This window comes from Clytia hemisphaerica, unplaced genomic scaffold (assembly GCF_902728285.1).
Source record: "Clytia hemisphaerica strain Z4C2 unplaced genomic scaffold, Clytia hemisphaerica genome assembly, whole genome shotgun sequence".
Lineage (NCBI taxonomy): Eukaryota > Metazoa > Cnidaria > Hydrozoa > Leptothecata > Clytiidae > Clytia > Clytia hemisphaerica.
This window is the reverse complement of record NW_027104060.1, coordinates 81,704-108,148: the sequence shown is the minus strand read 5'-3', so window position 1 is coordinate 108,148 and position 26,445 is coordinate 81,704. Positions and strand designations below refer to the sequence as shown.

General features: G+C 35.1%; 1 protein-coding gene and 1 long non-coding RNA gene across 2 annotated transcripts; both read left to right on the top strand.

The window, feature by feature from the left end:
- The first annotated feature begins 7,479 nt into the window (after positions 1–7,479).
- Positions 7,480–11,278, top strand: LOC136812348 (uncharacterized). Its single transcript, XM_067068844.1, has 5 exons — positions 7,480–8,519; positions 8,813–9,039; positions 9,383–9,504; positions 10,210–10,481; positions 10,806–11,278. Exons 1-5 carry the CDS (start codon positions 7,496–7,498, stop codon positions 11,054–11,056), a joined length of 1,896 nt encoding a protein of 631 aa, XP_066924945.1. The 5' UTR covers positions 7,480–7,495; the 3' UTR covers positions 11,057–11,278.
- A 3,492-nt stretch (positions 11,279–14,770) lies between these two features.
- On the top strand, positions 14,771–16,404 carry LOC136812384 (uncharacterized). The gene is made up of 4 exons (XR_010847342.1): positions 14,771–14,973; positions 15,278–15,521; positions 15,697–15,938; positions 16,210–16,404. It is a non-coding gene; the product is annotated as an uncharacterized lncRNA (long non-coding RNA).
- Positions 16,405–26,445: the final 10,041 nt, after the last annotated feature.

The following is a 26,445-nucleotide window of genomic DNA, read 5'->3' as shown; positions in this document are numbered from 1 at the left end:
TTCCGACCTTCCTCAGTTTCTATTGTTCCTATCTCTAAAGAAGGGTGTCGAAATTAGAAGACGGATGTCGACATTAGACCAACTTACTGTATCAAAGAACAACATATCACACATCGCCATCCACAATCCCGACAGAAAGTGACTGTACCATCCACAGATTCATTCATCATTGTTTGTCACGGGACACAGCTGTCCCACCATTGATCCCACACAAACCATATTTTAGCTCTGAACAGAAATCCGCGCAAGAAAAATCTAAACATTGATAAGTGGTCAAACTTTCTAAATTTTGCTAAATCAAAACACGGGAAAACGAAAACATCATGCGACGTATGACCACAACTCCCGACAACAAAAAATTTTCCATGTTTTAAAGGCTTGTCAAAAGTGTGTTGACAACAAAGGTTTTCCACGTTCAAAATGCACAAAGAAAATTTCAAAGTATATACTGTAAGTTGGTGCAGAATCTGGCGGGTTTTGGGTTCACCTCGATTCAGCCGGTTTACCAGATGAGTTCACCTCCGTTCTCCTTGGTTCCCCCTGGTTCACCTTTTTCTAATTCAGTTAAGTCAATATTGCAGAAGAAGAAGATTTTGATCTAAGGTTGAGTGAAAACTAACCTAAGTCAGTGAAAATTACAAAATTGTCCTTTTTTTGCAAGAAATTGGCATCTCTCATTCCAACCATCAAAATGGAAACAAAACATTCGATTCAGGAAAGAATGATAAGTACACTACAACATAAGCCATTTCTTGTGACAATCATACAAAAATCTTGATCCAATTCAACTCATTAATAGCATGAACACCAAAGACAACAAAGTAAAAGAGAATAGCAACAACCTAATTTTGCCGTCATGTTTGTTTTGATTTTTGAAAAAGCATAATGGCATCACTTTCGCTTTATAATAGATTCAAATAATAAAAATTTACTATAACGGAGGTAATTTGTTTTATCATTTCCCTGGATGTTCTTCACGTTTGTTATCTCCTAAATATTGACATCATGGGTCACGGAGGGTTGACCCGTTCTTCGTATCATTCTGACGTATACGTCAAATTTGATATGACGGAGGCAATTTATATCAAATTTCCTCCATTATCCTTCATATTTTATCCCCTAAATATTTTGTTGTCGCGCGACTCGGAGATACGAAACGTTTTTCCCCTCTCCTTGCCTTATAGAGAGTCGAAAGGATAGATAGTTAAAGGTACGCACACACGATAGCAAAACTGCTTCGCTCATGTACATTCGCTTCGCAAAAAAATGTAGACACCTAAGAGTACAACATTATACCTGTTTGATCATTAAACATGCCATGTGGTGCACATGCATTCGCACCAGAAAGTGGTGACGGACATGCGCCATGTAATGGAGATGATGAGTAACTACAAGGTGTTATCGCAAAGTGGGGGCTCGCTGGTTTTTCTCTGACCGAAAAAGAACAAATAATTGAGAAATTTAGAAAGTTTTTTTATGAAACTTATTCATAAACACAAATAGTCCGGCGGCGGTCTGGGATCACCCTTACAATAAGTATATATGGGTTTTTATTTAATTTTCTCATTATATGGTCCCTCGAGGTCTCAATTTACTTAAAGGGTAAACGTAAAATACACCTTTTCGCTGCCGGCTAAAATGAAAAAGTGGATAGAATCAAATCACTGGGTTTTTCCATTGGCAATCATTTAAAAAATAAGTAAAACGATAGTAAAAGTAGTGAAATATGGATGGTGTATTACTTAAAAACAAATTATAAGATGGAAAGGAACTGGAATGGAAGAAAATGTACAGGCAAAATCCAAACGCCATTCATTATATTTACCTTTTTGATTATCAAGCAAACCAACAGATGCACCAGGGAGTGACCAACTTGAATTTCCTGTTACAGAAAAAAAAATCAAATCATTATTTTTTTTCGCAGTGCAATTATTCTCAATCTGAGGAGAGCTTTAAAAAGGACTTTTTCAGAAAAATATCACAAATATCTTAATTAGATAAGAACGGTCCTCTTACAGGCGAGGCCAATTGAGTTAGTTGTTTCACTGATCAAGCCACTGCAAAATAAGGATTAGTCGGTCTACCAGCCCGCAATATTTTTTCGTAAATATTTCCAATATACCTACCTTATTGGTAGAAATTTCATTTTAAAGTGGCGAAAAAATAGCTTAGTGACAAAATGTTTTATTTTCCACCTACTAGTACGTCTTGCCAACGAATATTTTCAGCTAAGAAATATTTTTTACCTGATTATTTTAGATTACTTTGTTATTTTTTGCTTAAAACTAAATGCTATGAATGCAAAAATTTTCTACCGATAAGGTATGTAAATTAGTGAATACCTGGTGAATGGTATATTCGAAACACATGCCTGATAAGAAAGCAAGTATATATTGGGACGGAAATCTTTTTCAGATAATTTTTCCTGTCTTTCTTCCACAACTCCACTTGAAAGCATGCATTTTCACTTGGTGAAGGCTTCTTCGTAAAAGCGAAAGACATGTATCTATTTTTCGGATCCGGCATGCGGGAATAGTGTCAGGACCTGCAGGCGACCTGGTAGGGTTGGGTATGGGTGTGGTTTGTGTTTACGTATCAGATTGCATTGGCTAGGAATTTGGTTATTATCAGTTAGGGATTAGGGTTGGAGCTCGAAACAAGCACTCTTTTGTGATTTTCTCTTAATACAGTCTGGTCGGTAGTTTGTACAATATAAATAGCCGTCAGAAATACTCTCTCGACATGAATCCGTGGCGCAGTGGATAAGGCATTGGGTTTCAAAACATCGGAACTTTGCATTTAGTGGGTTCGAATCCCACCGGTGGCGATCTGTCGGTAAGTCATTCAGTAAATTAGAAAACTTAGAAAATAACTCACATAGAACCAGAAAATCAGAAAAACTACGAACAAGAGACTGGAAAGTACGAAATAAGTCCAGATCTGTCTTTCGTCTTTACGAAGAAGCCACGACCTTTTCACTTGTTTCCACCTCCGAACACAAACTCTGAACTTTAAAAAGTAGTTTTGATAAAAAATTCTTCTATCATTGCCATTGCCCCATTGGTCTGCGCGCTGACTGCTGATTTATTTAGCCTTTTCTTTCAAAATGTTGCCACTTCATCGCATAATTTTAACTTTTGATTTGAATAATAATATCAATGCGGGTAAGAAAAACAAACTCAATGTGGGTGCAAATTAAAAACTCAACGATTATGATGGGGGCAAAGGCTAGATCAATGCTATGACGGGCATGATTGAAGAAAATTATGAATTCAAAAAAGTAAAACTTTGTTTGAAAATTTTTGGCCGATAAGGGGGTTTGGAAATTACCGGCCAAATGGCCAAATTGCCGGAAAATCTTTTTTAAATCACAACGGCGGAGTGAACTCTTTTTCCTGGAAATTTCAAATACAGGAAAGGTGTATTCTTCCAAGTTTGGAAGGTGTGTTATTAAAATATTTGCACTAAATTTAGAATTAATCTAGTTTATATAGAGGGGTCAGGAGTTTGGAAAAGCCTAGTATAGCCAAATTTTAAATTTACAGACCCGAAGAAGCTTATGACGTAAAATTATTATGCGCGGGAAGAAACTCAAATGGGGGGCCTGGAAATTCCCAGTTTACTTTTTCCTGATTTACTTTCCTCAAAGTTATTTTTTCCCAGTTGTAAGAAATTCGAAATTAACTCAAAACACAATTTAATGACTAATTTGAGTTAAAATTAGGGCTAATGTTGTTACTGGTTCATAAACAAACTTCAATTACATCTCGTCAAAACTATGTTGAAAAGGAAACGGGTTTAGGGAACTGAACAGGGGGGGTCATGCAGTTACTCTGTGACACTATGATGAGTAACTGCCATTTTGGAAAATTTCTTGTCACGCCACCACTGTGGAGTACCTGTTTTTAGTGCTCAAAAAGGGGTACACCACCCCATAAAATGGGTAATTTGCGGCTTTTCTATAGAAAAGATTTCTATATCTATTTCTATTTATTTATTAATTTTCAGAGAGTACTACATAATGTACAATTTCCTGAATGTAAAATAAAATCATTATAAAATAAAAATTATTTAAAGATAATAAATATAAATATCTAAGGCAACCACTTAAGAAGATTTGCGAAGCTAAATTGAATAGTGCAGAGAACTTAGCATTACATAAGAATTTGAAATCAGGTTACCAAAAAGGGTAACCAGTACATAAGATATACTGGTCGAAATTTTTGTCTGATTTTTGTATTTAAGAATTGTTGGAATAAATTTACTTGGTTTAAGTGACTATCAAAGCATTCCACGATTTCTATTTTCATAAATATGACAAAAAAATTATTTTCATGGAAAAATTTCAGATATTTTTCCAAAAAAATTCAATTTTTCTTTGAAAAATTTCAAATTTTTGACAGAAATTTAGGAAAATTTTTCAAAATAGTGAAAACATGTGCACTTACTCCACTTTGGAGTAACTGTTTTTAAAATTTTTAGTTGTTACACCACCACACGTACTAAGTGTCATAGTGTTCACACAGTAACTCCGTGAACCCCCTGAACTGAAGCTTTTTAACTGGTACTCCAGAAAACAGTATTCTGTCTGGTCTTGAAATTAATATCTGCGTACTCTGGACTTAGAATTTTTGCGAAATAAAAAACAACAGCTGATGGTTGACTGGCCATATTTTAGAAAGGCAGGGCAGCGTCAATTGGTGGCCAAAAAGGGCACTTTTTCTTGTGTTTTTCTGCTGAAAAGGCTGTTTTTACCAAAATTTTAGAGATTTCAGGAGGGGCAGCGTCCGATAAAGGGCATGAAAAATGGCCTGGTTGATCACAGCTAGTCTTTTCCTAGGAAGACCCCATTAAATGGGATCCCCTTACGAAAGAATAGGTTGTGTATGTGTATATTTAGTTCCAGTGTGTCGACAGGGTCATATCAAGTCTGCAAAAACTGTTGTTTTCATGTGTTGTTTACTGTAATAAAAATAATTATAAAAAAGATCAAGTTCTTGCTTGTCAGTAGCTGTCTCTCCAAACTTATTTTCATTTCAACTATCAATATTTAAGTCTTGACAAACTTAAAGAATGGCAGCAAGAGGTAATGGAAGAGGAAGACCAAAAATTGATATTGACGAAGAACAAGTTAGAAACTTCAGATTGCTGGGTTTCAGTTGGAAAAAAATTGCAAGCCTGCTTCAAGTATCCTACTCAAAGTTTAAGACATGGAAAAAAGATCATGACATTGAAAGTTTCACCAATATTACTGATGACGAGTTGGACAATATAATTTCTGAAATACTAGAGGCATCCCCTAATTCTGGTGAAAGGATGGTAGTTGGAGCACTTCAAGCAAGGGGTCAAATTATTGAGAGGGCAAAGGTTCGCGAATCTTTAACGCGTGTGAACCCAGAAAGAAATTCACTTAACAAAAGAATAAAAAGAAGAGTTTACAGTGTTCCATTCCCAAATCTATTATAGTAAATTCTATTTATCAAGACTTTGGTTCCTTTCCAGCATTTTTCTTTCAAGTATTCACTCTGTTCCTTGACCTTTTCAAAGCCCATTCTTGTTATATGGAATACCTGCCAATTTGAACATCCATCGTGTACTTCTTTTAGTCTCTGTTTAAGTTTAAGATATTTGGTCATTAAAAGTCAACTGTATAATTTGATCTTAAAACTTCTCTTTTATCTCCTCCAGGCACCTTGATGGGAACCATAAACTTATTAGGTGGCGTTTTGTGATTCATGGGTGCATAGATGGGTTTTCGCGCACCATAGTTTTCCTGAAATGTTCAACTAATAACAAATCAATTACTGTCTTAGAAAACTTTTTGGAATCCATCCTTGAATTTCGCTGCCCTTTGCGTGATCATGGTTTAGAGAATATTAAAGTCGCTGAATGGATGCTAGACCACCATGGATTGGAAAATAATCCCGTATTAACTGGAAGATCTGTCCATAACCAAAGGATCGAACGACTTTGGTTGGATGTGAAGTTAAAAGTTAATTGTATATTTATTGATTTATTTCGTAACTTTGAAGAAAATGGTTTATTAGACCCAGCCAATGAGGTTCACTTGTTTGCCCTTCAATACATTTTTTGTCCTAGCATCAACAAAAAGCTACAAGAGTTCATGTCAAGTTGGAACAATCATCCTATCCGAACTGAAAAAAACTCAACACCGTTACAGCTCTGGATTGAAGGAATCTATAAAAGCTTTGAGGATGGCATTCTTGAACGAACAAATGTTGATGTAGATGAGGACTATGGTGTAGATGGTGATGAATCAGATAATGATGATGAAGATGAAGAACAATACACAGTTGAAGTGCCGCAAATTCTTCTTGGTTTGGATGAGAATCAACAAAATGTTGTTACCTCTATAGATCCACTTCAAGATGATGGCGAAGAGGGAAGATCCTTATTTCAAAGATTAGTAAACTTTCTTGAATCGTAGATCAACGTAGGAACAAGAATTAGAATTGTGACATTTTGTTTACCTTAAAGGAAGAAATTTTGGCGGGAATTTAATTTGGCAGGAATTTAATTTGGCGGATGGTGGAAAAAATAAATTTTGGCGGGAACTTAATTTGGCGGATTTCAGGTAAATCCACCAAATCTGCCAAATTTTCTTCCCGCTAAAATTTCTTCCTTTAAGGTACATATTGAGAGGGTCTCATGCAGTTTTTATCTGAATAATGACATACCTTAAGTGTATTTATTTTTGCGTGTACTTAATTTCACAAGTTTTTAGGCCAAGCAATATTCTTATTCTTGTTTTAACCCCTTCTCTTAAAAAATACATGCGAAAAAATCTGAAACTGATGTTCACAAACTTTTGGCACCCGCTAAAATAAATATACTAAAGTTCCTGAGGTGGTGTAGGAAAAGTAATCATGTTTTTAAATTTTAAAAATATTTTTGCGGAATTTAATTTTGCAAATTAAGGGATATTCTATCCAGAAAAAGGCCCAATTTAGTCCTAAATTGATCAAATTTACATTTTGTGATTTACACCCAAAATGGCAAAATCAATTTCCGTCAAATGTTATTTCCGTCAAGATGTCATTTGCTTAAGGTAACATTCTTTAACTGTAGCTACTTTACACAAAATCTTAAAAGCATTTTATATTTAGGGGGGGGTAGTAGGCAGAAACAATGAACTTATAAATTCATTTTGTGGCATATTTATCTTTCTATTCTACATTATTCAGCTATATTTTGTATTTTAGTATCTTTGCAAGTGATATCTTTTTGTTTGTCAGACTCATTGAGTAGAGGTGGGGTTTCAAGGGGAGGTTTTAAAAAAAATTGGGGCTGCAAACTTTAAGGTAAATGTATTTTATTTTGTGTCTGTTCGCTTGTACTAAATTTTACTTTACCCTAATATGCTTCACACTGCACATGAGAAAAAATTGGTGTTTGAATTGCTCACAGTCTAGATTTACTGGTATGCCTTCATTTTACCTGTTTTATTTTTTCAGTGAAATAATAAATAACAAGAATGGAAAGAAATTGTAGCTGTGGCTCGAAAAAGAAGAACAACAAATCTGCTTTGAATAAGCTTCTCCCATCACTATCCAAAGCAAAAGCTTCAAAAAAGGAAACTAAAAGTGTGCAAAGGAAGGAGTGTATGAAGGATTTATTCCTGATTCCATCACCGAAAATCACAAAAGTGCCCCTCAAATTGAAACGCCAGAAATACTATGAACATGGATTAGTTACAGTAGCTTTTACATTTGATAGTGAAATGAGTGAACTAGATTTGCGCAGCTCTATTGCTGCTGCTTTTGATGAAAGATTTCCTGACTTTCCTGATTTTTCCTTTGTTAAACCTGTTGAAAATGCCTTAATGGAATGTAAGGTTGAGGTTTGGAATTTAAAAACCCTTAAACATGTGTTTGCTGCAGGACCAATTTACATCAGAGTTATTGGTAGAGATCTTCCACAATCCAGGTTTGTAATGGATGAAGAAGACTTAGATAATATTGAGATTGATGACATTGATGACATTGAAGATGGTAAAAGTGAGGACCCACCAATCAATCATCCACCCAAACGTCCTCTCAAAAAGTCAAGCCTACCTATACAGCTTCCTGGACCAAGTGTAAAACGGAAAAAGGCAGATGGAGGAAACTGTCCAATTTGCAACAAACACTTTCAAGACACTGAGGTACTTCTGGTACATGCAGACAAATGTGCGATGAAACTTGAAATAATCAGTGATGAGTATATTGTCATCTCAGGAGACGATACCTTGCCCTATGATTATCAAAGTGATAACAACATCAATGAAAACTGCTCAAGCAGCACAACTGATTTTACTGCAGAGCTGGTAAATTTACAAGAACTACAGAAAGGAGCAAAGAATGATCTCCTTAGATGCAGAAGGCTCCCAGCATCCTGTTGGAAGGACTGGACCGAACACTGCAACAAAACATGGACCAGACCATCAAACAATCTCATCGTCAAATTTATGAGAGAAGGGGGAACAGACACTGGTGGGTTGAGGAGAGAGTTCCTTTCAAGTATGTATATTTCAAATACGCAAAACAGTCCAAAAGCTGAGTTAGTTTTCTTGTTCTCTAAATCCGCAAGGTAATGAGAAAAATAATTCAGACAAATAAGGCAAATAATTCTTGTTCTATTTTTAGTGATATGCTCTGGCATGTTGATTATTTTACATCAAATTATTTTAATTCAAGAAACCCCCCATTATTAGTTATTACTCCCTTATGAAATTAAAAATTTCAAGATATTGAGTTCGGGAAAATCTAATGACTCCCACTTTAGCATAAAATTTATTCTTCCGTCTTTTTAGCATGCTTGAAGAACATTTATGCAGAACTCATGCCAGATGGTATGCCGAAAATGCAAGTATCTCTGGTCTTTGAGAAACAATATTTGTATGCTGGTTATGTAATGGGAATTAGTTTCCTACAACTTGGCCCATCTCCGACTATTATGAACAGAGAATGTTTTAAATGCTTATGTGATGAGCCAATCGATCCAACTCATGATTTTTTGGATTTGCCTTCTGTGAAACCAGTAAGTTTCTAAAAATTAAAAATGAAAGTAACCCAATATATCTGATAGGCTGCAATTACATTAAACACTTTAAATGTCGCGTGGTCGTCAATTCCGTGCAACGTATGTAGACCAATGCAACAGAGTAAATTTTCGTTTATGACCCAGTTTTTTAGTCTCTTTTTTATCCTGGCACATGCAGGGTAAAAATATGCATTGTGGAGAAAAAAATGGAAACAGGACCAAAAGTGTTGCTTTCTACTCTAATTTTTATGAATCTTTTCGGCTCAATAATACTGCAGTCTGCAAATCCTTGGGATATGGATATCAGTATATCAGAATAATCATTTAGTAACCTATTTAGATCGCCGATGCTGGGAGTGAAGAAGAGTTGGCACTCGCATTTCAGAATGACGCTGATTTGTTGATAAAAATTGGCCACCGAGGCTTACCACCCAAGCTGGAGAAGAAAGATGAATTCTTGAGGTAAGTTTAGGGGGTCAACATTGGGCTATTTCATTAAAAAACTGTACAGGAGTTGGACGCACCGATTCAGGGTAGAAATATTTTTTGTTGAAAATCGGCCAATACCCCTTGGAAAAGTGAGAAAAATAGAATACCCCTGGAAAGTTTTTCTCAAATACACTTGGGTACCTAATAAACGTACCCCCCCCCCCCTAAAATTCTTATTCCAACCCGCTTATTAATTTAAAAAAAAATATTTTTGAAAGTTCCTTCTTTTGTCTTAATTCTTCTGGCTAACATCCTCCAATTTTTTCCACCCAAGACATTTTAATTCCAACACCCCCCCCCCCCGCTAATTAAGAAGATTTTTTACCAATGTATAGGTAGACACAGTCTGATTATCATACCCTTTGGAAATTTACTTAAATTTTTACTTGAAAATCACAAAATTTCCTCTTCACCCTCCAGGAATTTTCCTCCAAATACCCCCAGAAAATCCCGTCCACCCCATGTACGGAAATGATGTATGGTGTTAATTAAAGATTAATTTTTCAGTTAGTGGTGTACTGAACGGGTTGAAAAAAAGTACATTATACTAAAAAGGTGTTGTCCAGAGGGTTTCAATAGTTTTTCATCTTGTTGGCACATGAAATATCACAACCAAGTGAAGAGGTGGCGCATAAAATAATTACACTCCATTATTTATTTAATTTTTTATCATTACAGAATGCTATATTATAAAGAGACATTGGAGCCACGAATTGAAGCAATTCGTCAACTTCAAGCAGGACTGAACATGCGCGGCTTACTACCCCTAATAAAAAAACATTCGGAGGAATTCTCGAAATTCTTTGTCTTCAACGCAATAAGCATCGATTACTTCCAGTTTGTGGACGAGTTCAAACCTATATTCCAACCAGAAGGTTCGAATAAGTTCATACGAGAAGAAACAATCTACAAATACTTTTGCGACTATGTCGAAAGTTGCAATTCTAGTGGTAAGTTGTCAAGAATTCTGTTAAAAAAAGTATTGAATGCCCATTGAATGTCAAATAGGTGAATTGGTAGACTTTGTAATTTCATGTGATGTAGACATTTTTCTTCATATTTACAGTAATAGAAACAGCCGTAAAGATATACTGTAGATAAAGTCTACAATGTAACAAAAACTAAAATATTAAAAACCCACAAAGCTTTAGATTTCAAAGATTTTAAGTAACTTAAGGCCTGGATTTCGAAAACTCCTTAGCAACTCTAGGCCTGACCCGAAAATTGGAGTTGCTTATAAAAAAATGTGTAGCTCGAGAGTCTCTTTTTTTTAGATAACGCAACACATTCGCTGAGCGATGTCTGCCAGTTTATCACTGGAAGTATGAATATTCCACCCATGGGATTTCAACCCAAAATTGTCGTGAAATTTGTACACGACTGCGATCACGACTGTCAATGTTATCCAGAGGCAAGTACGTGTGCTTATGTGATCAAGTTGCCCGTCCACATCAATAGCCTCCAAGAGATGATTACAAAAATGGACGAGGCCATTATCAATGCGCCATTCTTTTTCAAGGGATGAAGTTTTTAATGTTTTTAATCCTCTTTTGAAGATACACTTTTGTAGAACATACTTTTGAAACTTTTATGTTTTGTTTCGATTTTTATTTATTTAAATGTTATCGTTTATTTTCATTTATGTTTTCTCCTTTCTATAGTTCTTTTGCTTGATTTTGTTGATCTTGACAAGAAAGTGATTTTTTTTTCTCACATGGAAAGGTTTGCTCAACTAATGAATATTTTCAGCTGGGAAAATTCTAAGCTCATTTTAATCTAAGCTTTACCCTTTTAAAATGCAAATTACATTACTTTAAAGTATGTTCAGAAATATGCATATTATCGCTTTTTCTGAGAATTATCGCTTTTTCTGAGTTCAAGCTCAATTCAAAGCATAAAAGGCCAACGTTTTACCTGATAGAGAGGACAGATGTTATATTTTTTTATTTGATATTTATTATTATCATGGAGCTCAATGTTTGCACCCAGTAGTCGTAGATGGATTTTTTATTCACTGGACTTTATCTTCGTACCTATGAACTTATCCTTCTTTTACTTTTGAGGCTGGACTAAAAGAGGGTTACCTTAAGTGTATTAATTTTCGCGGGGATTAAATTTGGCGGTTGGGCGGTTTTTCGCAAAATCCGCCAAATTAAATACCCGCCAAAATTTTGAAAATTGACTATCGTTTTTTCTAATTGACCAAAAACTTTTATTCTATACTTTTCCAAATTGTTGAATCCCGCTGATTTCAAATATGTATTCAGATTTTTCATATCTTTGTTGGGTCAAAAGTTACAGCCCTCCGAAGAAGGTCCGAATGGGCGATAAATTGCAAAAAAATGGTCGAAGTGAACCTTTTTCGGAGGGCTGTAACTTTTGACTACACTAGTTTGTCGTTACCTTAACCTAGAATTCGGAGGTCGGTCGAAAATAAAATTAATTTGATCTTTCGTTGAATTTTCGCCTATTTTTGGATTTTAAGTCAAAGCCTGAATTCAGAAATGTTCCAGTCCAGAAAATTTCACACGAGTCAGATCATTTTCGAAATGGCATTTATCAAAGTACCTATTATGGCGGATGAAATAAAAAACTTAACCAGACCTGCATTCCCCCAGGACTGATTGACAGTTCGAAATATGAATTTGAGAACAGCTCCACACATTTCTTTCCGTTCATTTGTGTACTGTCAATTGCTGTATTTCTTGAGGTTTCATTTATGTCTTACTTGGCGCACACGATGAGTATTTTATTCCAAAGCGAAACATTTTTACACGTAATAGTAATATATTTTATGACGCTACCTTGAGGGAAGAAATTTTGGCGACTTGAAAATCTAACTTTGGCGAGTTTTGCTCGTTTCACCCGAAATCGCGAAAATTTCTCCCCTCAAGGAACGGTATGTATATTTACAGAAACATTGTACACTATATTTTTTTTCAAATTTTAAGCCTGATTTTATGTATTTTTATCGTTTTGGACAGATAGATTGGTTTATATTTGTTCATTCTTCAAGGGAAAATCAGATGATTTTTTATATTTAAGCTGAGGTTGTATATTTTGCTATTTTACTGCGGAACAAAATGAAAAACAAGATGACCCACGAGAGGACTTGTTTTTCATGATTTCAAATAGTCATATCAAAGATTTGCAACGTCAGTTTGCAATAAAATTTGAAGGGTTTTGCCACGAAAGGAATTTATGGGCCAAATATAAAAAATCATCTGATTATCTCTGTAAGATTTTTATTTATATTTGTTTATTCTTAAGATTTTTTAGATTTGTTAGGCGAAGATAACAATCATCAAGTTGAAAATGACATTGCTTTGTTCTTTTTAACTTAGTAATAGTAGCGAGGTTGAGTATCGTTAGATATATTCTGTCTCAAAAGTGTAGACACTTTACTTTTTAAGCATTTTTTCGGTACCCACTTATGCTATATTAAAACACTTTTGGAAAGACATATAATGGTTACCTTTTTGCTTTATTTTTCGTCGTCGTGCTCTATATAAACCCTATTCTAAACTGAGTCACGAAAGAAACTTGTTTAAGTTCTCCCATATGCCACGAATAATGGCAGTCAATTAATATATTGGGACGATCTTTAGCGAAGTTAATGTCGAACCTAGAAAATAAAATTAGCATTAAATAACTTCGATAGGCTTAGTACCCAACCCCGAGCCGAAATTAAGTCTTATTTCCTTGCGCGTCAATAGAAAGATGAGTCGTTTGGTCATAAAAATTGAAGTGTTTTCACACAATTCTTGCTCTGCTTTATGCAGGCTACTCTCTCGTCCCGAGACCGTTCATGTTACGATTCCTGCATGTTCGAAAAACACGACATATCATATTTTGCCGTCCTGATCCTCACTCCAGCGTTTTCATTCGTCTTTGTATATGCGCTAAATAACAACTTGCGGTAAAAAAGAAGGCCCAATTACGCATGCCTGTTATTGATGCAGGAATCATCCCGTTTTTCTGTTTAGATTCGCACGACATTATTTCCGCAGAAATAAATTAAGGGTCTCTTTACACTTGAATGGCTACTCATCGAGGCAAAAGTTGGTATCGAAAAAAAAGTTGGTATCGAAAAAAAAGTTGGTGTTGTGAAAAAAAAAATTGGTATCAAAAAAAAAGTTGGTATCGAAAAAAAAAAGTTGGTATCGAAAAAAAAAAAAGTTAGTAATGAAAAAAAAAGTTAGTATCGAAAAAAAAAGTTGGTATTGAAAAAAATAGTTGGTATTAAAAAGCCTTTTGGCGCGCCATAGGAAAGAACCCATTGCATTGGGCGTGTGACGAGACGAAAACGCATTTTTTTTCCAACAATAGGTAAGAAGTCATTGTAAAGCTACTCAACTTTTCTGACGTCAATTAAATTATGAAGTCATTATAGTGCTCCCAACTATTTAAGTCAATCTTTCCAACGGTTTTTTTCATTCTACACTTCAATTTTGTTGCGTGCAGACTTACGTTACGACGGAGAGGAGAACAACATGGCTAAACGCGCTGCAATCAATGCAATATCAGACGATGTTTGGGCTGATTTATATGCTCGATTAATCAATTCAAATGAGGAAAATGAAATCTCTTTAAACTTAATCAACAATCGTGTGTCAAAGTTTATATCGCTATTTGCGAACAAACATGGTTCTAACGCTTCTTTTTTTATTGCACCTATTTTGACAACAATAAATTTTTTGTTGTCACGAGTCGGATCAAAAGTCACTATCCGTGATGGATTTGAAATGAATCTTAATACATATTGGTTGTTCGTTGGACAACCTACAACAGGTAATTTTTCTTTTATTCTTGTTCTATTTGGATCTTTTACGATTTTATTCTATCTTAAAAATGTTTAACCTGTTTTCTCTCATTACGTTTATTCCTGTGCATTCTTTTCAGATGATTATTTTTCTACTTTAAATATGTTGTCTAATTAAAATAGTGAACATAGAGATGACGATAGCTATTTTTTATTATTTAGGTAAGTCCTCAGCAATCAAACATGTAATTACAGAACCTATACCAGATCCCGTAAAGTCTTCCTTGATATCAACAACCACTGGAAGTGGGTTGGTAAAGCTGCTGTCAAAGAAACAACAGGCCTATATTGTCAATTCAGAGATTTCCGATTATTTCATGCGATTTGCAAAAAACGACGAGAACAGTAACGGTAATTTTTTCGCATTAATTACATTAATCTTTCTAAAATTCTCTTCACATAATTACATATCAATTTTTTAGTTCCCTTCAAATTTGATGATATCTGAATTTTACAAACCTGATTCTAAAAGATTTAAAAAGAACGCTAAAGGTATTGTATTTAATTCACATGTGAAATCGAAAATTTGTGCAAGCTCTATAGTGGCGAGTCGATAACAATAAATTACGCCACCGAAGATCAACGAAGTATCAAAACTGACATACCATTTTGCATTTTGGGTAATTACTTGTTACATTTTAAATTTTATAGGAACTTCCGAACTATTAGTTTTTGTATTTGTCCTATAATGTAATCTCAACATCGTTTTTATCCCTTATATTTGATTTCTCCTTCTCCATTTTTTGTGCAATTTATAGCTGCCTAATTCAAAATTTCACTTTGACTATTTCCACCCAAAATGCTTTCACTGTTTAGAATCACAACAGGGCAAAACTGTGAGTAATTAACAATGAAACATTAATTTTATACCATAGTGGGGAATGCCGATTACTTCATATATAAATAAAGTCTTCTCTATTTCAGGGTCTACGCAGTTAAAGAATGCATCCATTATGTTGGCTACAATTGACCATAATGATGGGTTCTGGGATAGGTTTTTATTCAGCGTTCCACCTCCATTCAGACCATGTCCTGATGATCAATTAAAAGCGACCCAAACATTCAATCAAGAATTTCCATACACAATGAAAGATATATATGAAAAACTGGACAGTTTACTTGACGAAGAAAATCCCCCGATGTTTTATTTGGCACATAATGCTGCAGAGTAAGTTCGGTTTCATATATTTTAACTATCAACCATATCTGTTTTTCCATAGCATTTTGAAAATATAATAACAACACAAACTCTTTTCCGTGCGCATGCAAATCACGAACCTTCGAAACCTGTATTACCTACATTTAAAATAAAATTACGTCACAATATCTTTTTCTTCTAACAGGTATGAATACAGATGTAATATTAGGAGCCAACAGAAAAATGAGAACAGCAATTCCAGTGAAAAATTCAAAATTTACTGTCCAGATTCTGAAAATTGCCGTTGCGCTGTAAGTTTTGGATACATTATTCTCTATCATGGATAACAACAATCAAACATTGACAGAGGAAATAACTCTTGACAAAATCATCCATGAAAGGAATATAATCCACCATATAGCTGATCAAACATCAGTTCTCAAAGAGGTACAATTTTGATATTGACTTATTATGGCATCAATTCTAACCTTGAAATCAAAGGTTCGAAGTACCTAGTCACTTTCCCAGTGCTAATGTCATACATGATTTGTTTTGGCCATGGTTTGGCGCGAATTAAACACTGAAAATTAATAGAATCAATCAATCAATTGCTTTATAAAACCACGGATGAGGGTTGCTTAGAAATTTGTTTTATTGGAAGAGACTTACCTTCTTTTTCATATTATTACCAATGATTGTTTTCTTTTATTAATTTCAGTTCGTGAAATCTTCAATTCCAATCAAACAAATAGGCAATAGTTTTGTTCCAACGAAGGAAAATCTTTGCAGAGTGATTCTGGCTTCTCCGGGTTCAATCGTTACCCAAAGGTCAGTACGAATCTGCACCACCAAAACTTTCCGCCAACATATAATGAGGGCTGAATTCATTAATTGCTGCAAATATTTGATGTCGGAGGGTTATGGAACGTATTCCAGTATAAAAAATGGCCACCGATACTCGTACATTTTCCTCAAAAAGTCGCCTGAAATGATCAACAACTTTTCATTGATTGAACAAGATTTATATGTGAGAAAATTCGAGCAAAAGATAAATGACAGTATCAACAATGTAATTATTGAACATTGTTCTACTTTAATCTAATAATAATTTGATTGCAGCAATGGCCGTATATTGAGTAATGTGGGAGTTCTTTCTTTTAAATACTTTTGGACCAATTCTTTTGACATTTTGTAATTTGTGTATTCAACCAAATGCACAATTTATGAAAAGAATTTGAATTTATTTTTCCTTTTTTAATATTGAGGTGTTAAGTATTTGATTGTGTTGATTATTAAGGATTATTAGATTTTATCATTATGAAATTTTGATGTACTTAACTCCCTTCAATCTTGTGATAATTAGTTTATTTATCATAAAATGGAAATATTGCCCAATTTTTAGCTGCGCTTTACTAAAAAAACACCAATATTCTAAATCCATATTCGTATTTATAGGATAGGAGGATTTCTATACGAAATTTACCACCTTTATTTATTTACATGAGTATTCGAGTTAAAGGAATTACACAAGCTCAACTGTATTTAAATTTAGCTACTTCGTCAAATCTAGCTAATGTCTTCTGATTAAAAAGAGCTGGATGTCTTTTAGCGACCCGGGGGGGGGGTGCTTAGGCAAAAATAGGTGCTGGGTATGTGCGGACGGCAAGGGTCGGGTTGTTCACCTTTCAAAGTCTCTCTAAGGGTGGGAAAAATCACGATTTTTAGAAAAAAAATTTGATTTTGAGAGAAAAAATTACAAAAAAGTCTCACTAAGGGTAGGAAATTTTGAAAATCAGAGAAAATTTTTCGTAAAAGTCTCTCTAAGGGTTACTTTTTCACTAAAATTTGGTCTCTCTAAGGGTCGGTTTTCGGAGGTCCCGTCCGCACATACCCCTCATTCACCAACCCTAGTACCCCCCCTCCCCCGGGATAGCGACATCAAGGCCAGCTAGTATATATCATTATTTTTACTATTTATTAAAATTGTAGACTAACTTTCTGCTTTTAATCTAAATAAATTGTATGTTTGCTGCTCATTATTTTACTTTATCTCGACTAATTTCATGTTTTAAACGATGTTATGGTTTTCGTCTTTCGTTTCAGATTAATAAGTACAAAGTTATAATGAAAAGACATAGATCAACTCAAGCCTTTTTTACTCAACCCATTGCAAAGGTCTCAAATGTTGAAAAGTCTACTCAAATCGGCACAAACAGTCTAAACAGTCTAGCTATCATAGATAAAGTCATCCAATTATTGGATCGTACCGTTGGATACTATCTGATGTTATTCCAAATAACGAGCAAGCCATTCGATGGTCGATGGATAATAACTTGATTAAGAAAATCGCACCTGTCATAAATGTAATTTGCCTATGCATTTGACAAAAACAACAAAGTGTTCTGATGGGCTTGTTTGGAGATGTCAAAGACACGGACCATTCAGTAGAGAAATCGATCAGGACAGGTTCATGGTTTGATAACAGTAATCTAACCATTACAGAAATATTGGAGCTTACTTATTGGTGGTCTACTGGTAAATATTGATCATGTTTTAAAAATATTAGTTAACTTTCAAGCAATAGATGCTAAAGTTAGATATTTTCAGATATCTTAAATGTTTAATCACGGGTCTTCAAACAATAGTAATAGATTACATTTGACGATTCTTTAATTTTACTTTATTATAACAAGGTGTGGATCAATCAGTTATAATTCAACAAATGGGATTATCTCCAAACACGGCAGTGGACTGGGACATGTTTTGTTGAGAGGTGTGTGAAGTCATAATACTCCACGAACAGTGAACCAATTGGAGGAGAGGGTCAGTTTTTATTTAAATTTTTGTATACCTTAAACTTTTGATACTTTAACCTTTATCGTTCAGAAAACATATATGAGGATCAATGCTTGGATTCTAAGGATTGAAAAAAATTTATAATCAGGATGATTATTCACCTTTTTGGTAAATTTAAATATAGTCCATTTTATTTTTGAAAGGTATTCGTGTACAGATTGATGAGAGTAAATTTGGTAAACGAAAGTATCACCGTGGGCACAGAGTTGAGGGCCAATGGGTTTTTGGTGGCATAGAGGAAGGGTCAAGGAAAAACTTCATGGTAATAGTGTATTAAATACATCATTTAAACTAACCTCAATGACCTCCATTTAAGAGCAAAGTATTCAAGGAACATAAAAATGAAATGGTTTTCAACTCAAATGATTCCGAAAAATATTGCGTTAATTTAAACAAAAATTGCTATAATTTGTTTTTCTTTAGTCAATTTTAAAAAACAATGTTTATAATTTTCATTCATTGTTTCAGGTACCAACTGAACGAATGTTTTGGTTTAAAAAATGAATGTTTTTGTGGACAGACTAACTAAGCAATTGGAATTGCAGTCAAGAAAGAATTTACATTAAATGTCTTCAAAAAATGACGTTTTGATATTTCGAAACCGTCTACAATTCTATACCTCACTTATGTTTTCATTGCTTACCTGAAGTTGGAGTGCATCTTTCCAAGTATCTCAATACTCGAAAACGCGCGGTAATTTTCAATACGTAGGTTACGGAGGCTTATCTCCGTTTTAACTTTATTTTAAAAGTGGGTTTTCTATAGTCGCTCCAATACATAATATAAAAAATGTGTTAAAAAAATGTTTCAATATGATATATAGTCTAGAAGTATAAAACCTTCAACTACTCAAAATGGAAACAATAAAGACAAAAACCTACAAAACAAAAAGACAATACAAATACAACAAAAATCTAGAATGAACATTCACAGAAAATCAATCAGGTTGGAATTGAAAAGGAAAATATGATGACATAGAAATCCATCAATGCAAAACTAGTGATCTAAAAGTGACTACAAGGAAGAAAGCGACTCAATATATGTTAAGATGGAAAGAAGTAACTCAATATGAGTCCAAAAAAATTTCAAGAAAACACATAATCCTCAGTTTTCGACCTACACAGGATTTCGGCCTTTTACGAAAATGGGTTGTGTAGGTAGGCAAAGCAGTGTTAATTGGATACCACCACAGATAAAAAGATGTAAAAAAATGTGTTTAGTGAAAGTATGAAACGCGAATATAAAATACTAGCCGGTACCCGGCGTCGCACGCCGGTTAAGCTGTAGCTGAACGCACTAAAAGTCCTTTGGATGTTGAAGCTGGCTTAAAAAGGCGATCAAAAAAAAAGAAGAAATCTCTACAACGTTTAACTCTAACCTTCCCCGGGTGTCTTATCTTTTAACCATATTTGGATCGTGTACTGTCCCCCCGTGACATAATTTTTTGTTTAAGTCAAAAGTTATCAGAAGAGCATCGTTTACTGTACCAGTGTCGTTTGAAACGACTCTGCAGGTAGCTATTTTTCTCGCTTCGCTCGCGTTAAATATGCCGTCTAGTTTAAATGCCATTTTTTCAGGAAAAAGTGGGAAAGTCACGAAGAATAGTGCAACTCTTTGTTTTTTATCAGATCGAAAAAAAATAAGACAATTTAAAGTTGCTTTCTTAAACCCTTGGCATAATTTTTCGAATTCAAACATAAAAAATGACAGACTAAACGACGACTTGAATATTTTTATAAAAGAAAGAAGTAAACTAATTTTTTCTTATGCTTGATATCGCCCTTTGAATGCTGTTGTTGTCCACAAACTTTTTGATTTTTATGTTTTGATTTACTTTTGAAATATTCTTTTCTATGAAATGAAATTGTTTTGTTTTGAAAAGGATTCGAATGTCATTTATAAATACGATCGTTAAATACATTTGAAAACATTTAAAACAAAAGAAGAGAGAAAAAGACACGAAAGACAACTCTGGGCAGAAATTAAAATTACTAAAATGTAGATGGGCCTTAAATTTCAAAACAAAGGCTGAATAAAGTCTAAACCAAGCTCTAACTGATCTTTTGCAAATGGCGCGAATCCAATGGAACAAATTTGTGGAGCAAGAGACTAAAAGTCATAATTTTAAAACACAAACAAAGCGAAAACGAAAGTGGTGACACACAGACACACAAAGCACCGCTATTAATATATAGAAACTACAACTTAAAATCCACGGAACCAGCCGAAGAAACTAAAATAACAATGAGAAAAGAAGTATACTTTCTACTACACAAAGTTGCCACACCTTTAACACGTTTCTGCCACAACGTTGTAGAAAGCATACTATAAGGGAAGGAGCTGGGATTCGATCGCCACTATCCAACCCTGTGGCTCTCACACACATTTTACATTAAGAGACGCAACTTCACCCCTTCGATTCTTTTTATTTCACAGGAAAAAATAATCAAATACCAAGGTTCGGGAAATATATGAATACATATGTGGAAAATGCTATATTTACCTAACTGATCACTAACTAGGGATCGTGCTAACTGTCCCTAGGTTGGGATTCAGGATATCACTAACAAATTACCCAGATGTAGATTAATGGTAAACATGATCTGGATGTTTGTTTTAACTAACTGGTGAAATTGAAATTTCACCATCAAGAAAATGCTATTCCCGAATTTTCAAAATACAGATCAGTTTGTGTCTCTGCTGAAAACATAATTCACGAATTAAATCCTGATTTATAGAAAGCGGGTAAAATAATTAAATGTATTCGATCATTCTGTGAGCATTAGTTCGATAGCTCTCATTCGTTCTGACATGTACTTGCGCTACTCTGAGAATCCCGGCACTTTTGTCACAACAGTGGAGCTGCACTAGAGAGCCAACTTAATGACCTCATACCCGTCTCACTGATCCACTTTTTGAGCCCTTGCGACGCAAGTCCATTGCGAACGAATGAGGCCGCCCTGGCGGGACGCCTCACCTTTAACGTTGTGTTACACACTGATCGAATACCCCCTTATAATGGTTTGCTTTACATACGACTCGAACAATTTTGAGTGAAAAAATCACTTGTGGATTTTTCTCACGCATGCGTAATACAAGTTAGGTAAATCAATTTTCCCTAACCTGAAAATAATTTTCCCGAACTTAGGCTCTAATTTGTGATAGTTTAAAGTTTTTGATTAAATTGTCTTATTTGAAGGTTTGAAAAATAAGCTCTGATTAATTGTTTAAATGATACACTCGAATTAAAGAGACTCCAGATTGCATTTGTTGGGTTTTTGAGTGGTTTTTGGTGTTTATAATTATGTGATTGCTGTTTTGTTTTTCTGCTTGGCTTTTTAAATTTTTATGTCTATTGGTTTGTTGGTTCTTTTCGCATAAAATTCTCAAACGTATAATTATAAAAATATTGGTCCCTTTTTTATGTTTCATCTTTATTTTATTTAGTATTTTCAACACTTTCTCTCCTTGAGGTCAGATCTCTGATTTTCACCATATATATTTTTTTAATTGGGGTAACGCGGTAACTTGTTGGTTTTTGCCTAAAAAACCTTACGGTTTGGGGTAACTCATGAGGTAACGCGTGGTAACACAAGCCAGTTTTGTTTATATTTTACATATAGGCCAGTATAGGCAGTTTTTTTAAACCCCTCAACCAAAAAGAAGGGTCTGCAACAAAAACAAGTCATTGGGAAATTAATGTGCTTGAATTTGAAAAAAGCTGGATGGCAGCATCATAAAAGTTTTTGTTTACATTTTAAAACAGAAAAGTCAGTCCCCCAAGTCAGATTGGAGCAATAAACTTGTTTGAGTCAAACAAACCTTCATCATAGTTCAGTATTTTGTACTATAGCCGCCAGTTTTTATGATGCTGCTGTCAACACGCTTGTCCATGCTGTTGATTATTTTATCGATGTTGTTTGATGGGAAATCTAGAAGGGGTTGCTTGACTCTCGCAGAAAATTCTATAAAGTTTCACGTTCAATTTGTCGATCCAGTGCTTGTCGCAGGCTCTTCATAATGGTGATCTTGCAGGAATTTTGAAAACTTTTACTTTGTTTCGGTCGAAAGCACCAATAGCAGTTTTTTAGTTTCGTCTGGGGCAGCCGCCTTGGAGAGTCTTCATCTATGATTTTTGCCATCTTCTTCCCAGTTATACTTCCAAAGTTTTGGCTACACGCCATAACACCATTTCGATATGACATCCCAACCATGAAGGTAGCATTGCGTACGCCTTCCTTTTTGCCTTTCATCGTTACTCTGAGCCCTTCGGATGTTAAATGCCATTCACGGGAGGAGGGAGCCCTGGCCTGATCCAGCGGCTTTGTTTTGAATTCAAACCCAACTCCGTCAATATACATGGAAATGTATTTTTTCCAGAAATCTGCGCACTTTAGATCCTTAACCCTCCAACAGAATTTGACACGGTTTTCACGGTCTTGTGAAGACAACAATCCCTTCTTCCTCAACTGTCTATATTTGTATCCGTTTTTGTTCTGGCACCGTCTGACAGTCCTATTGCTGACGTTCTTGTCTAGCCCTGTGTAACTTGCCACGCGCTTTGAGGTGAAGCTCCCATCTGATTTCCGCGACTCCTGAACTGATCTTATAACGTGACGATGGTCTCTTTCTGAAAGTTTGCGTGGCCTTCCCGTATTGAGCTTGCAACGGTCTGCTCTGGCCGGCTGCCCCAGACGAATGTTGGAATGACGGTAAATGCTTACTCTTGAATAAAGTCGGTCAAACTTTTTTCAAAATGTTTATCATTGGTATGTCAGCTTCTTTCATGGCTGTCATTTGGGCAGAGTGCTCCATGGTGATCTCCATTTGTTTTTTGTTTTTTTACTATTTTGCTATTTATTTGTTGGTTTTTTTTCTGTAAATAGAAAAAAGAAACATAATTGCAGTTATTACCTAAAGTGGATTAATTTTCGCGTGGACTTTTTTTCGCGAATTGAGATTTTAGAATTTTCGCGTGGACAAAATTTAGCGAATCGAGGGGTTCTAAAAATTTCGCGTTGACAAAATTTCGCAAAACGGTTTTTTTTTAACTTCGCGATTTCGCGATTTCGAAAATCCTATAGTGTGGGACTGCAAAATTTTTTAATCTGTATTTTCATGTGGAAAATCAGGGTACTGCAATGAAATATTGATGACACATTACAAGTAAAGTAAATAAAGTACGATTTCGCGATTTCGAAAATCCTATAGTGTGGGATTGCAAAATGTTTTAATCTGTATTTTCATGTGGAAAATCAGGGTACTGCAATGAAATATTGATGACACATTACAAGTAAAGTAAATAAAGTACATTTTTGCATGTTCTTTTAAACAATTTGAAAACAAATCTACAAAAAATGTCTAAAATAATCGAGAAAAAAGATTGTCAATGATCGACTGCTTTCTTTATTCCAGAAACTTCACATGCTTTGAGACATACGTTCCGTCCTTCATCAGATGTCATAACGTTGTACATCTCCATGATCCACTTCGCATGAAGTGGCTTTACAATCGATAGTTTTAATGGCACTTCGATTTCGGCAAGCTGCTTTCCTTCATCCAGACCTAGCATGATTTTTCCCGTGTACCATTCGGAAAACTTCTTCTTCGTCAAGCGCTTAACAAAGCCATTTGGACCTCCTTGGACATCAAGAGGATGAAAAAGATAAGTGAAGTTTGCCGGTACACTTTGGAGGAGAATATGATTATCTTTCAGAACTTTAAGTACTTTTGATGTCATTTACCCTTTGAACACATCCATGATAAGAAGTGCATAGTGATCCTTTTGTAGTCCCAATTTCTCTCGTTTGTTCTTGACGTAGGAGATAATAATATCATTCAAGATTTTGACAGATTCGGTTTCATTGCTATAGTGCTTAGGGTTTGCACTTAGACTAAAGCTTGCAGTAAATTTGACTCTGGGTAAACTTATTTTAGTTCTCCCAGCGTAAATAAGCTGAATCGGAAGGAAATGTCCTTCGAGCGTGATAGTGAACGTGGCGGTGATTGATCTTTTGTCAGTTGAACCTTTAATTGGCACCGTTTTTGAGCCTTTTGGCGCCATTGTTTTCTTCGAAGTGGTCACATATTTTGTCAGTGTTTGGTCAAGATTAAGCACTAAGGAATGTGGAATGTTGTTCTTTTCGATTTTACTAACAATACCATTTAGGTAATTTAGCTCTAGCTCCTTTCGTAGATTTTCTGAGATAGGTACTTTCCCAGTTGTTCCAAGTTTTCTGACAAACTTCATTCTCCGTAGCAAACTTTGTGCCCAAGATGAACCCGGCAGGTGAATGTGATCGAGATTCATCTCTGGATGTTTTTTGATCAACGCGATTGCTACAGACTCTGCGATGATCTGGGTCACGACACCTCCGAGCGTACGAACGGCCTATGAAAAACGTAGTATACAATTAAACTTGTGCTGAAAAGAGGGGAATCAAAGGAACTACAGATTTCTTTAGAAGCCTGACTTTTAGTTAGATTATTACGGATTGTGTTTGGGGGAACATTAAAAATTCATCGCAAGAAGTTGGCTAAATCCATCCAAGGCTCGGAAAGTTGTAATCGACAGAAATAAATCTACTCACTCGTAAATAATTTTGAACAAGGCCATCAATTGGACCAAGCATGAGTGGTCTTCCACGACGCTCGGCTTTCAGCTTTGAATGTGGTTCACGTTTCTGCAAAACAGGCAATTTCAATTCCTTTTCATACTTGTCACGCATTGAACGGAGGGTGCTTTTATTAAGGTTAGGAAATTTTCCTTTAAATTTCCTCAAGCTGCTGGCACCACCGAATTCTGCCATATGTTTTCCAATGTTGAATCTTTCCTCGTCTGTGTACTTATAATAACGCTCTCTTTTATTTTTATTACTTTCTTTCATTGCTGATGATGCTGCTTCAAAATCAAATACACCAAGATTTGTATCTGAGTGAGATGGAAGTTGCACTTTAGAGGATGAGCTTTCAGGTTTCTCTACTGTCAAGTCAACATCGACTTGTTGAGGTTGTTTGTCTTGAGGTAATTTTTCTTGAGAAAGAGAACTGTTTCTCATTTCTTTGATATTACCAAGACTTCTAAGGATGGACATGACTGCTACTTGTAGACACAGAACGCAACCGCACACAAGACAGTTCTTATGATCCTTTTATTCTGGGTGTTTTTAGGCCCTGTTATTTGCTTGTTATCAATATCAGAGGAGGCTGACAGACTAAGTTCACGTGAATCCATAGTGTTTTATTTAAGTATTTATACTGAAACGAAGTAGAAAAATAATAGATAACAAGCATGGTCCTTAAATTACCAACCTTAGTACGGGGAAAATACTTAATACAACACTCTCAAAATTTAAAGATGGAACCCTTGTCACAAAAGATAATTTGCTTTAATTTTGCAATTTCTTTATGCAACCATATGGAAACTACTTTTTAAGGACTCATTAAAGTACGCTAGTTTCAACATGGTATCAAAAAGTTTACTTACTTAGGAGTTTAGCATGTACACAAAACTTAGTAACCCTTTTAACGTGAAGTCAATGTGGAATTGTTTGAGGGAGTCCATCCTGCTTTACAATGCACAAGTAGGCATTCCCAGACTTTGAACAGGGCTTAGGTGAGTTACCTCCCTCAAAGCATTCCACACCGGTATTTTGAGAATGGTTTGTATTACGTATTGATGATGGTTATTTTTACGAGACTAAAACACTCCTACAAGTAGTAATTCTACAGAACATAAATTTCCTACTAAACTACACATTGTGATTTGTCTGCTAGTTTAATCCAATAAAACATGTTACATTCATTGATCTAAGGAATGCAGGACACAACGACAATGATAGGCATGTTTGTAGCATAGCGAATCTTGAATACCATCATCACAAAAAGCGTCAATTTCCTGGATCAAGAGGAGTTCGATTAAGCATGGATTTTCACGAATCGTTTTTTCAGAAAGTGATTTAAGGCGTTTCTTTTCAGCTTGTCTGACTTTCCTCTTAGGATGTCTATTGAGATACTCTAGACGTTCAAATGGTATGGGTTCAGCAATACACCAATTGACACCTTCCGTTACAGGCGAAAATGCGGTATATGCAGTTCC